General features: G+C 30.6%; 2 protein-coding genes across 2 annotated transcripts in view; one reads left to right on the forward strand and one right to left on the reverse strand.

Moving 5' to 3' along the window:
- Nucleotides 1–14395, reverse strand: part of COG5 (component of oligomeric golgi complex 5) — a 377475-nt gene that overhangs the window by 279803 nt on the left and 83277 nt on the right.
- Nucleotides 607–11042, forward strand: GPR22 (G protein-coupled receptor 22). The gene is given in 8 exon segments (XM_079150867.1): nucleotides 607–5424; nucleotides 6369–7259; nucleotides 7262–7289; nucleotides 8962–8993; nucleotides 8996–9168; nucleotides 9170–9233; nucleotides 9236–9518; nucleotides 9520–11042. Coding segments are annotated over 7 exon segments (1395 nt in total). The 5' UTR covers nucleotides 607–5424; nucleotides 6369–7210; the 3' UTR covers nucleotides 10286–11042.

Consider the following 14395-nt stretch of genomic DNA (forward strand, 5'->3'; position numbering starts at 1 on the left):
CTTACAAGCGATGAAGTTAGCTAGCCTGTTACTGTTTCATGGGTAATAGCAGAAGACATAAGATGCTGGGTCAAAAGACTTATTATCCATGATATAGCTAACAGTATGAGCATCATGTCAGTGCTCACCTTGCTCTTTAAGTTCCTCTGACAGAAATGCCTTGGTGGATGCTCTACACTATGTGGGTTTCTGTCATATCTGAAGAACACTGAGCTTGGGAAAATTATCATTTTTTATAACAAAGAGGAAGTTTGCTTATCTGTTCTTTTCTGAGGAGTTATTACTCCATGTCTTGAGGTGCTACCAACAAACACAGGTAAAGAGTAGTCAGGTCTGCATTCCTGGCATACACTGTGCAAACTTTCAGGAATGTCTAGGGCTCAGGTGGACTATTTCACCCAATGCACTCCTAGTCAATCTAACACCAGAGCAAAAAAATTAATATGTCATATTTCTATTGCACACATTAATTATCTACATCAAAAAGCCATGGAATTCATTTAAAAGATTCTTAGGTTGACAATGAATTTAGCAAAATTGCAGGATACGAGGTCAACAAACAAAAACCAATTGTAATTACATATACTAACAATAAGCAATTGGATTTTTAAAGTTAGGTGTTATTTCATTAAAGAAATTAAATACAGACAATCTGACAAAATATATACAAGATGTATAGGAAAAGGTCTAAATAACACGGATAAAAGAAATCAAAGATAACATAATAGTAACAGAGACACTGTGCCCATAAGTTGGAAGACTTGATACCATTGTCAATTTTCCCAAAATTGATCTATAGCTAAATTCTGTAAAATCCCTATCAAAATAACATGAGGGCTAAGGTTGTGGCTCAGTAGTAGAACATTTGCCTAGCACATGCGAAGCACTGGGTTCGATTCTCAGTACCACAAGAAAATAAATTAAAAAAAAAAATAAAAAATAAAGGTCCGTTGCCAAGTAAAAAAATGTTAAAAAAAAAAAAAACATGACTTTTCGTAGGTATCATGGCCCTAAATGGAAACTAGACAGTAGTAGTAATTGAAGATATATTGCTGAATATAACTAGAAGAAAGTCACCAGTGGTCAGAGTCATTAGAGGTTATTAGTAAACTCTTAAAATGCATTCATTTACCAATGAATAACCAAGATGTACAATGGATGTTACTGAATCCACAAGATTATAGGCAGCCATTCAGTTAAGTCTTCCACCAGAGTATAAGACTCAGCACAGAAGAGGGGACTTGACACGGCTTTGTTAAATACATAATCCAGTTGATAAATGATTAGCTGTGAAAAACAGAAATTAACTTAGAGTGGAAGAATTATGCAAAGAAAAGGAAGCAACAGAAAAAAACAGTGGGAGGAAGAGCACAAACATGGGCGTTTGTATAGTTCTTTGATTAAAACAGAAGAAGAAAAACTTCAGCAAAATCCTTAACATTTAGAAGATGAAAAGAGATAAAAATCAGTCAAAACAGTATGCAGAAAACTGGGAGTGGAGTCGTAATTTGGACAAAACCCCAAACAGACATGCCAACAGTGATATAAGAGAGGGAGGTTAGACTATGGTAATAGTCACAGTATTCAAAGTCTAGGTTCAAGATGAAAAAACAGAAAGAAACGCCAGACATTTATTTTGTAATGTATGCCATGTTAGCAAAAGACACAAATCCTGAAAAAATTAAAATTTCAATTGTTTCACTTGGGTGAGGTAAAGAAGGATAGGGAACAAGTTTGTAGCATTTCTATCTCTTACAAGTATTCAGTTCTGATGCATGCACTTTATCCAATATAATTAGTTTTCAATTATTCTCTTATAGATAATGAATCATCACTGTTATGGACTGTCTACTACCTTGGCTATGCCCCACTTCATGAAGGTTTCAGCAGATGGTCCATTTCTATTTTTCTGATAAAACATTTATTGTGAAAGAAATTCAAAATTCAGAAGCCAAGTGAAATTTTAAATTGGCTTTCCCTAGGTTCAAGTAATCAAAGAGAATCCGAAGTTAACTATATTAAGTATTCACTGAAAAATCATTACCATATGTACATGTATGATTACATAAATGGTATGAATCCACATTGTGTACAACCATAGAAACAAAATGATGTATCCCATTTGTGTACAAAGAATCAAAATGCAGTCTGTAAAAAACTTAAAAAATAAATTTTTTAAACAAATTATTTTCCACAACTAAACTCTGCTTTTATATATATACTTTGCAAATAATTTCAAAGCACTTTCAGTTACGGTTAATTCCAATATTTCACAAAGTTGAGTTTCTTATTACCCACTCAAGAGAATCAGAATGAACCATAAGCTGGACAAGAATGTTTGATATGAATATTGCAATGTAAACAGTGGCAATTCTCCAAATTTAAGAAGATGAATGATAAAATTAAAAGTCAAAGACTATTTAAAATTAAAACCGATAAGCAATCAAAATATTAAAACTAAAAACCTAACTTTTGAAAAAGGATTTAACTGAGCTATATTTTGAGATTAGGTACACATCTGTTTCTTAATTATCATTAGGAAAGTCAAAGTGCTTTCCCAGTTTATTAAGAAAACATTAACCTATAAAATTATTTATAACATAAGATTGATTCAAATTACCAATTGTAGCATTCTTCAAAATCAGTTATCTATATGAATACAAAATATACTAAATGCACAAGTGTGAAAAAATCCGTTACTATGGAAACAAGTATCTATAAATTCTGACATGTAATTTGTATAATTTCTTCATGAAAGTAACATAATCTGATTCTCAGTCTCATAGCATATTGGTTAAAATCGGAATGTTAGGAATAGTCTATGAAGATCTGAGTAATCTGTAAGCACCAAATAAATTTCTGCTTTTTAAAAAAAATAAAATTAGACTAAGCACTGAAATCTTTTTTTTAATTACTCTTTGTGAAATCTTATGTATCTTTAACCACAAGTCACTTATACACAAAATAAACGGCAATGTCCAGACCTGAGCTTTTTTTGCTACCATTACTGCTTACAGAAACCTCAGATTTTGTTTCTTCAAAATAATTTGAATAAATGTGGAAACACTGTTTCACAAAGAGATAAGCAAAGAAACATACTTCCAACAAAAAGAATCAAAGCTATACTGTGATCCAAAGAAAGCTTGACTCACCAAATGTTATATAACCAATAATCAGTAACTGAACCTAGATTATCCAATTCAAAGTCCAAATACTTTCATAATTTTCCAAAGAGAGAACTAGCTACCTAGTAGGGTGGGGTTTGCAGAGTTCTAAGAATGATTTTGATGGTTAACTTACCTAGACTTTCTCAAGTAAACAAATTTCTCTGTACAATGGTTTCTTCTACTTTATGGGGATAATTTGACCATAAACTTAACCAAATTCTTGAACTCTGGCAGAAAAACACTACCTATATTTTCATTATATTAATAAATTCCTTTGTTCCCTATACAAATTTGAACTGATACTAACATTCTTTCTCTGATTTTAGTTTTAAGTTTACATTAACATTTTGTGTGTATCAGCTGTCTTTTAACGTGTCTGGCATTGTAAAAAGATGCTTTCCCCCAACTTTCAAAATGCATAAACAATAATACAACATTTTCTTTTCTATCATTATCAAAGCCTTGTCACCCAAAGCTATGGGAAAAATTTTAGAAACTCATGACAAGATTTTCCACATTATTCTCAATTTCTATAGAAATGCAACGTATAATTCATGTATTCATCAGTCATTCCCCTTTAAAGAACATAGTCGGTGAACAATTATAAAAACGCACATTGCTTTTCAAAATTGAAAGAGAATAATTCTGATGACAAAAAACTTAGGATAAAATACTTTGAAAAGTGAAGATCACCATTATTCCCAAAATAATGGAAATAGGTAAAAATGAATATTCTAATAACTCAACCATTGGCAATGTCTTCAATTTTGTCAAAAGATATAGAATCCAGTCATATATATACTCAAGTCTAAAAAAAAATTATTTTCCTCATGACCGAGAATAGAAAGTATTTACAGGTACCTAAAATTAATAGAAATTTAATTTTAAATTAATATTTTGGTTCATTATTTATAACCACTATTTCATTATTTTGATAGCATATCTAAAAATAATTTAGTTTTATAATTTTATAAGGACATGAATCTTTCTTTTTCCTTTTCCATACATTTACCAACATTAGCATATAGTTACATAAAATATTTACAAAACAGCAATCCACTAAGAAATGTACCCATGTCACAAAACTGAAAATAGCCAACTGAAATAAAATATTAATGACAAATGATCAGTACATATCTAGTAAGTAAAAGAGTTATGAAAGGTGAAGACTTAAGTACTAATCTCCAAAAGTAAAGTAAAGGCTTAAAGTTTTAACTACTAAAGCTGTGCTACTAACAATGGAATGGTTAAAAAAATATTTTAGGGGAAAATCACCCTAGATCAACCTGCTTCGTATTTTGAATGAATGAATGAAATGAAGAAATAGCTGAATGAATACTCAAATCATAACAATGTTTAACACCTTAAGATGTTCACAACAATTTGGAATATACAGAGATGACTTGAATACAAACTAGTTGAAATTCAGTATGGTTCAGTGTAGAGATGCAGTTGGTTTCTATTTGTAGAACAAAGAACCTCAACCAAAAACATATATAACTACTAAAATATCCACAAGTACAATTATCAAGGCTTTAAAAAGAATATTATACTTTTTAGTATGTAAATCTTTCCTATCCCCCCCTCCAACACACACCTCCCTGCATTTTCTAATGTTTGGCATAAGTGACCAACAAACCAGAACAGAATACAGATTTTAAAAGACTAATTTACTCATGTTCTATTTAGAACAACATGCAATCACTTATAAATTTAGTCTTTTAAAAAAGCATCCTTATATAAAATAGTGGGGGGAAAATCCCTGCTATACATATAAAGCACAGTTTAAGCTCGATACAACTGACCAATCAAAATTAGTGAATGCACTGCATCTCTCTGCAGTGGAGAGAAGCGACAAGGTAGGCTGTCATTCTGCAAAAGCTGCTCAGAACAGGCTTTCCTCTGAAAAGCAGTGCAGTTCCTTTTTATAAAGATTGAATCTAAATGTTGTCTCTGGAGACAAGAAGGCTTCAGTATGTTAAATGACTTTATTGTGTATTTTTGGATGCTTATTGATTCCACAGTAGGAAGAGTGAGAGACTGCAGCAGCCTCTAAGCAGCACTACACGTTCCATACATTAGCAGTACTGCTGAAACAATGGCACAGTACAGACACATATTTTCATTAAGGTCATTTCTGAAGAGGTGTTTATGACCCTCTTTCCCCAGTCCTCTACTAACAAGTGAACAAAATGAATCAATCAAAACTGGAATATGCTTCAACTACATCAAGAATTTATCAAAATCCTTAGCGAAGGTAAGATGTGTTCCTTCTTATAGTATTACAGCTGCTTTTGAATCAGCACAGTGGGGTAAAATTACTTAGAAATTTTTCAATCTAAATCTTAACGGTGTATTTGTTTATTTCTATCTATTGCTAGACATGTAATTTTAGATCTATTTAAGACATGATTTATTTTATATGTAATTTTTAGGATGTATTGTTAAATTGAAGAATATTCTGTTAATTACCTACAAAGACATCAGCTTTTAAAATCACTTTAGACATACTAAATATTCTTAATGTGATCAATACAGTTTTTTCTCAGGTGTCCAAAAACTGCTTATATTCTTCTAAGAACCATGTTTATACATTTAGTTGTTATTAATTACTCTGTTTTATGTTAACAGTATTATTGGGCATAGACATTGAAAATTATTTAATTTGAAGTTTACATGTTGGTATGGCCTTTTATATTTCAACCAGATGAGTAATTTATCAATGGAATTTATAGTATCTTATCATGGAATCTGAGTTAAAATTCAAACCATGTGCTAATAATTAAGCAATCCACATTTTTAGAGCTGTAAATGTTAAATTTTATTATAAAGACAAGAGGGAATGGGCAGTATGTTTAGTGTATAAACTAAATGTTTACAATCTCTGAAATACTGGTTAGCTTCTAAAAAAGAGCAGAAAATACTTTTAAAATACAGCCTTTCTCTCACAGTTATATTTGCAAGGCTCCTTAACTCCTATCATCAAGAAATATATACAATTCTGCCAGGACAAGGGAGTATTTTATTCAAGAAACTTAATTTTATGCATATAGCTATGGCTCTAGGCAATACAGTAGCCATATTTTGAGAACAAATACTATACGGGCTTTAAATAAAAAAAAAAAACTGAAGTAACTTTCAATTAATTAGAAAATTATTAGGAACCCTATTTCTTAACCATTTGTTTTCCTTTTTCACAAGGGCCCATAGCAGCTAATTCAGTATTTTCGAACTGGCAATATGAAGATTGCAACTGACTAAGAATCTTCCTAGTTCTCTGAACCACAAACTACAAGATATTTCTCCTAAGAAACTAAGGGAGTTAAAACCAGGGAATAGGTCTATATTACTGCTGGAATATAACAAATCAACAGTATCCTAAGAAGATTCTACAATAATAACCACAAAAAGAAATACAATATAATTACAAAAGCCTGAAAACAAAATGGTGAGCATTTTTTAAAAGGGGAATTTAACACACCAGAATTGTGGAAGCTATGGATTCTTGAAGAAGCAATGAAACATGAATTTCAAAAAAGAGAATGACTTATTTCATCAACAAGCAAAATGAACCTTTAGCAAATGTTTTCTACACTATTCAGCTATTCATATCAATTGATGTGACTAATGGATTTTTCCATCTGAGCTTTATGACCAATTATGTATCCTCTTCTAATGAAAACAAACCAAATTAAATAGCACATGGTTTTCATCAAAATGGGGACTGGATTTTAATATAAAGTAAATTATGTGATCAAGAAGTCGTTTCAAAATAATGAGGACTGATATAGAAAAAGATTTACAAATGTAACAAAAGGATGTCTAAATACATTTTAGAAGCTAGAAAACATGTTTCCTTTTTTGTTTTCACATATTCTGGAAAATAAAGGGACACTATCATATATTCCCTCAAAGGGAAACGTAATTTCTATCATTTGAGGAAGTTTCTCTTGGTCGTGACTTTTTCAGGCAAAAAAAAAAAAAAACACAAATATTATGTACTGTTCTTTAGAAATCCATCAGCTCACTAAATCTCATAATTCATGCAGTTGAAGTACTGGAGAGAAAATGAAAGAATTCCTACAAGACATGAAATAAACACAGCTACTTCACTGTTGTCAGGTAAAATTCATGTCAAAATCTGTCAATGACATCATGTATCAATTTGTGAAAATTTGCCATAGTGAACCAAAAGGCCCATAAGGCAACAGCAAACAGGTAGGTCAGAAAATGCATGCACCCCACCACAACTGTTTAACATTTCCAAAAGAATTAGATGATTTTTCTTAATTATCATCTAACTTAACATCTCTGCTTTATTTAATTATAAACCTAACTGATGTGACAAAGACCTTATGTTTAATCTGTCAATTCAAAAAACTTGGCACACTTAAAATTTTCCATTTTTATAAGATTTCAGTCTTAGCTAAGATCTTCGTCTATGTGAATATGCTTCTATTAATACTCATACCACTCAAAAGAAATTAATAATGTTATCATTTGTTTCTGAAATATTATCCCCAAAATAACATGCAGAAATAAAATTATATTCTAAAAACTTGTCAAAGTAAATGAAGTAAAAAGGTAACATGAATTCTGAAAATAACTTTTATAATTTTATGTTTAAATGCAATTTTGTAGTTAAAATGAGGTACCTGTAATGTTATAGTTGGTTTGATATCCTATTTTGTTTAGACATTTCAGCCTAGAAATCAGATATTATTTTTATAAATTACTCTAAATCCCTATATATTAAAATATAGATTTGCATGAATTAGCAAAAGAGTTTGTTCATTTTCAAATTTTTCTTCAAAATTACATACTGAATGATGTATAAAAAGGTTTCTGAGGTAATGTGTAACTTTAAAAGCTTCCTTCCCTTCACATAGTCCTTTTCTTTAGAATTTCATTTTTTACTTTAAAAACTATTTAAACAAATAAAAGCAATAGTCTTTTAAGCTACTTCAAAAAATGGCTATTTCTTAATATGTATTAATTTCAATTTTCTCTTCCTACAAGATACAAGAGGGTGTGGTCACAAAATAAATCATTCATAGGAATGATTAGTGCTCTTTTATCAAGCTTTGTGGCTTTTTGCTTTGGCTAATGTCCTTTGTTCTTCTAATTTTTTTAAGTTTGCTCACTGCAAAAACTCAGTGAGTATATTCACCAGGATATATAAAATACTTAACATTTGCCTATTTCTGTGGTAAATAACTCCAAATATCCACACAATGTTACTTTTGACTATCAGCAGCAATAGATAAGATAGTTTCAAACAAACTAGCACTCTGTACCATTTTTCCTTTTAAATGAACACTCACTCACCCTGTTCATTTGAAATCTCATAGGAATAATTACACCTACACTCATCATGCTAGGGCATATTAAAATAGCATTTATTTTCTATCCAAAACATTTTTAAGTGAAATTTTAAAACAGGCTAAAATTAGTTTTGCATACGGGGTAGTTTATTGTACAAAAATATGCCTTCTCTCAAGAATAAATGTCTTATTTATTTCCAAATGAGGAAAACCCTTTTAGTATATTAAGTAATTTTGTACTATAGGGGAACAATCCCCATAAGTTATTCCTCTGAAAGGAAAATGAAATTTCCTTTTATAATAAAAGCAAGGCAGTCTTGATGCTTTCTTAATTTTCCATTTTCCATTAATAGCATACAACTTGAAAATTAAACTACCACAATAAAGGATTTTTGATTTAAAAGAATACATATTTTATACATCTTTTAAGTTGCCAAATATCAAACAGTTTATTCTATTTCACTTTCTAGGGAAAAAGCCAACTGCTCCAAAAGAATGTGTTTTCTCCCATTCTGGAAATCAACATGCAGTCTGAATCTAACATTACAGTGCGAGATGACATTGATGACATCAACACCAATATGTACCAAGCACTATCATATCCACTAAGCTTTCAAGTGTCTCTCACTGGATTTCTTATGTTAGAAATTGTGTTGGGACTTGGCAGCAACCTCACCCGTATTGGTACTTTACTGCATGAAATCCAATTTAATCAACTCTGTCAGTAACATTATTACAATGAATCTCATGTACTTGATGTAATAATTTGTGTGGGATGTATTCCTCTAACTATAGTTATCCTTCTGCTTTCACTGGAGAGTAACACAGCTCTCATCTGCTGTTTCCACGAGGCTTGTGTTTCTTTTGCAAGTGTCTCAACAGCAATCAACGTTTTTGCTATCACTTTGGACAGATATGACATCTCTGTAAAACCTGCAAACCGAATTCTGACAATGGGCAGAGCTGTAATGCTAATGATATCCATTTGGATTTTTTCTTTTTTCTCATTCTTAATTCCCTTATTGAGGTAAATTTTTTAGCCTTCAAAGTGGAAATACATGGGAAAACAAGACACTTTTGTGTGTCAGTACAAATGAATACTACACTGAACTGGGAATGTATTACCATCTTCTAGTACAGATCCCAATATTCTTTTTCACAGTAATAGTAATGTTAATCACATACACCAAGATACTTCAGGCTCTTAATATTCGAATAGGCACAAGATTTTCAACAGGGCAGAAGAAGAAAGCAAGAAAGAAAAAGACAATTTCTCTAACCACACAACATGAGACTACAGACATGTCACAAAGCAGTGGTGGGAGAAATGTAGTCTTTGGTGTAAGAACTTCAGTTTCTGTAATAATTGCCCTCCGGCGAGCTGTGAAACGACACCGTGAACGGCGGGAAAGGCAGAAAAGAGTCTTCAGAATGTCTTTACTGATTATTTCTACATTTCTCCTCTGTTGGACACCAATTTCTGTTTTAAATACCACCATTTTATGTTTAGGCCCAAGTGACCTTTTAGTAAAATTAAGATTGTGTTTTCTAGTCATGGCTTATGGAACTACTATATTTCACCCTCTATTATATGCATTCACTAGACAAAAATTTCAAAAAGTCTTGAAAAGCAAAATGAAAAAAAGAGTTGTTTCCATTGTGGAAGCTGATCCCATGCCTAATAATGCTGTAATACACAACTCTTGGATAGATCCTAAAAGAAACAAAAAGATTACATATGAAGACAGTGAAATAAGAGAGAAATGTTTAGTACCTCAGGTTGTCACAGATTAGGGAAAAGTCTAATTTTTACCAAATCCACATTCAGAAGAGTTTTAGATTTAAAATGTAAAAAAATGATCTTACTGCCAAATATAAGAAAAACCATTTTAAGTACTGATTATGTTGTAAATTTTCAATGTGTATGTCAACTAGATTAGCTCATATATATTCGATTTCTTCATTATTTAATGTATTTGTTGCATGGCAGTTTGTTAAAGTAAATATCATGTGTATATTTTGTCAATATTATGTCCATCAGAAGATATTCATGTAAGTCATATTTTCTAAAGAATAAATACATAGCCTTAAAACAGTGTATAACTTTAAAAAGTAACTGACACAGGTATCTGCTTTTTAAAAAATATATGAAGTGTATTGTTTCTAAGCCACAAACTATACAGATATATTTATATGATAACAACTGGAATAGCATTTAACATAAAAACAGAAATTATAGGCTCAAAACAATTCATGATTTTCTGTACCACTCGGTTAGGTTTCCTGATATAGTATACTTGCTATAATGTTTGATGCATCCAAAATAATGAAGTATGGTTGAAACGTCATTCTTTCTTTTGAATGTAGAAAATCATAGAATTTATGAGTATTTTAAAATTCATGCACCAGAAAACAAACATCCCCATATATGCACACTAAGATATGAAAACTTTAAAATTCAAGTTTACTATGAAAAAAAAGGAGAAAAAAAGACTGATTTCCTATGCCTATAAAGTGCAAATAAACTGACAATAAAGGGAAGGAAGAAAAAGCTACAGCACTTCCTTCTTCTTTTACTTGATTCTAAGTCAAAAGTTCTAGGTTAAAAGAGTACTGGTAAAAACCAGAGCATTAAAATAAAGTGATTTTTGAACCTTATCCAACTCAATTCTGTTTGTATAACAGAAATTAATTATACAAACCTAATTATTAGGAAGAGAAAAAAACTTTTTATATCACTGTAGAAAAGCTAACAAAGCCACCAGTTTCTAATTTTAGATACATATCAACTTTAGAGCAATACAATTTACACAATGTTCTTAAGCAATCATAGTCTCCTAGTTCTTCAAAATACAGTTGTTTCCACAGTGAAAATCATTAAAGAACAATAAATCTCACTTTTTCTACTCCATCACCACTTAGTTTAATTTTATAAATTTTTCTCTCTAATCCTCAATTCACGTAAGGAAGCTATGCAATTACCAGTTCTAACTACAGATGATAAGGATTGGAAATTTCATATCAAACATATTTTCTAATTGGTATAATGTAATAATCTAGCAATGAGAACTAATATCACTATGAGAAAGTTAGCAATAAGTTATATAAAATAGGCAAGTACCTACTATACTGTAATTGGTTAGCTAAACAATGGTTATTCTATTTTTTAACACTGTATTCACTAAATCGATAGTTCATTTTTAAATTTAAAAATGTTAATTCAATAATATATCACTTTTATACAAATAAATGGGGTTCATCCAATCTAGCTTACTAAATACCTTAATACCTGGGAAATGAGTACCATGCAATAGCTTAAATTCACTGAGATTCCTAGCAAATTAAATAGCAATTTATTTCTAATAATGATGCTAACATAATGTCAAATCTTGGCAAAGGCCCAGTTTCCTTCTGCTGTATTTTCAATTGTTTTATGGAATCAGAGAAATGCTTCAATTTGACAAAATGTAGCACAAGCAGTAAGACTTTGAAACAATGAAGGAAAACTAACATCATGGACACAAATATTAAGGAAAGTTTTATTCAATAAATATATTTGCCACAGTTCCTGATATCCTCGTATGCAAAGTACATTTTATACTTAGACTCTAAGCATAAATTAAACTTTTAATATTTAATTTTATACTCTCAATAAAATTAAAACTATAAAGTCTTCATTTAAGAAAAACTCCTTTGTGTTTTAAATACTTTTAATCTTCAGGTTTATAAGCATGCCAAAAAATCCAGTATAAAAACAGATTTCTAATATATTAGCTTAATAGTTTCATGCATTCTCATCTTCTATAATAACAAAATAAAAACTAAATGATGGTGTTGTAACTTTGCCCTAAAAGCTACTATTTCTGCACTTGACATTGGAGTAAACAATTCACAGGCATTTTGCCCACCTGTAATGATCTTCCAGGTATACAAAGTGCACCCAGTGATTTACAATAAAGAAAAGTCATACCTATCAGAACTGCTAATAGCTTTTTAATGTGATAAAGAGTACATAATATGTAAATGTAGATAATACGTGTTAAAAATTCAGCTTTCAAAACAAATCTCAAATGTTTTCAACTATACGGATAAATGAGAAAATAAGCTTAAAGACAACTTTTATTTTTTATTAACTGTTTATTCTATGAAAAGATGAAACTTCATTTTCTTCAGGATGGCCATTGTTCCAGTATATAAAAATTTCATCTTATTACTAATAATTTTACCCAAAAAAAGCATTAATGCTAATATTTCCTGTTAGAATGTAAATTCTAAAAGCAAATGCATATAGACAACAGTAAACGTGGTATACTTCTTAAAATTAATTTTATATCCACGTGCTATAAATCAGAAACACAGATATGAATTTCTACCTAGGCAATTGGGTCAATTCTTCAAAAGGATAGGAATTAGAATTCTTACCTTAAAAACTAAACAAACATTAGATCCAAGAGGTATAGAAAATTTCACTGGCTTCTTTGCTTTGTTTGCTCATTTAAGGAGGTTATTGTTCCAACTACCAAAAATGATGTTCAAACCTACTATGATGATTGAATTATTTATAATTATGCTTTTTAAAAAATGCCATTCATAATAATTCTGTTTTTGCAACCATGGTAAGTCAACTTTTTTGGCATGTGGTCTATTTTTTCATTCCCTAAATATTATAGCAAAATCTCAGTTCTCTGAGTATTAAAAATCAGATTCCTCATTTAAAAGCTGTACACTTAAGGAAGAAAATCTAAAATTATAAGAAACAGATGCTTATAAGGTAGGGCTTTATTTAACCACAATAAATTCAAGACTACTTTGCAAAATCAATAACATTTTTAATTTTATTACATTTTATAATTATAAATTTAAGTAAGTATGTAATCCAGCTAATCTTTGCATTCTTACATACTAGAAGCAGTATGACAGAATACTGAATTACAGAAATAGAGTCATTATCCTCAAGAGCTTGAAATCTATAATCGAGGTCAATATCCCTTATCTGACATGCAAATTTCAGATTTTTTTTCAGATTTGGGAGTATCTGTATATGCATAATGACACATCTTTCAGAGGGAACCAAATCTAAACACAAAATTCATTTGTTTGGGATACATTTTACACACACAGCCTTAAGATAATTTTATGCAATACTTTCAGTGCACTTGTATTTCAACTGAAATCCATCACATGAGGGCAAGTGCAGAATTTTTCCCTTGAAGTGTCATGTTTGTGGTCAACAAGTTTGGAATTTTGGAGCATTTTGGATTTTAGGTTGGGGTAGCTCAAAGCAGAATTATAAAGCATAAAAATACCTGAAAGAAGAAACAGAATGTGGCAAATGCTATAAAAAGAATAACCAATAAATAATAAGAAAAGGATTATGTTAAATTTAAGAAAAATATTTTAAAAAAGGATTGTAGAGAAAAACTACTAAAGCATGTTTTGGTGAAGGTGACAATGTATGACTTTCAAGGATGAGTTAGTACACTGAATTTCTTTTTTTAGGTTTTTTTTTTTTTAGCTGTAGATGGACACAAAACCTTTATTTTATTACTTTTTTTTTAATGTGGTGCTGAGGATCAAACCCAGTGCCTCACACATGCTAGGGGAGCACTCTACCACTGAGCCACAGGAAAGTAATAAAATAGTGAGAAGTTATCTAAAAAGTTAAAAGTTAAATTGGGGCCATAAAATAGAAGACCCAAAATGCCAGCAGAGATGATCTGAACAGGAGAATATAAGAAAAGAGAAAAGAGCTTCCAAAAAACTCGAACAGCAATATGCAGAGACAGTTGATTGTGTAAGACATAGAAGACAGAAAGTTATTGCCATCACCTGGATATGTAGGCAAAAAAATGATGACAGTAGCCAGGCCTTACGGCACATAACTGTAATCCCAGCAACTCAGGA

The sequence above is a fragment of the Sciurus vulgaris genome, assembly GCF_902686455.1.
Source record: "Sciurus vulgaris genome assembly, chromosome: 8".
Classification (NCBI taxonomy): Eukaryota; Metazoa; Chordata; class Mammalia; order Rodentia; family Sciuridae; genus Sciurus; species Sciurus vulgaris.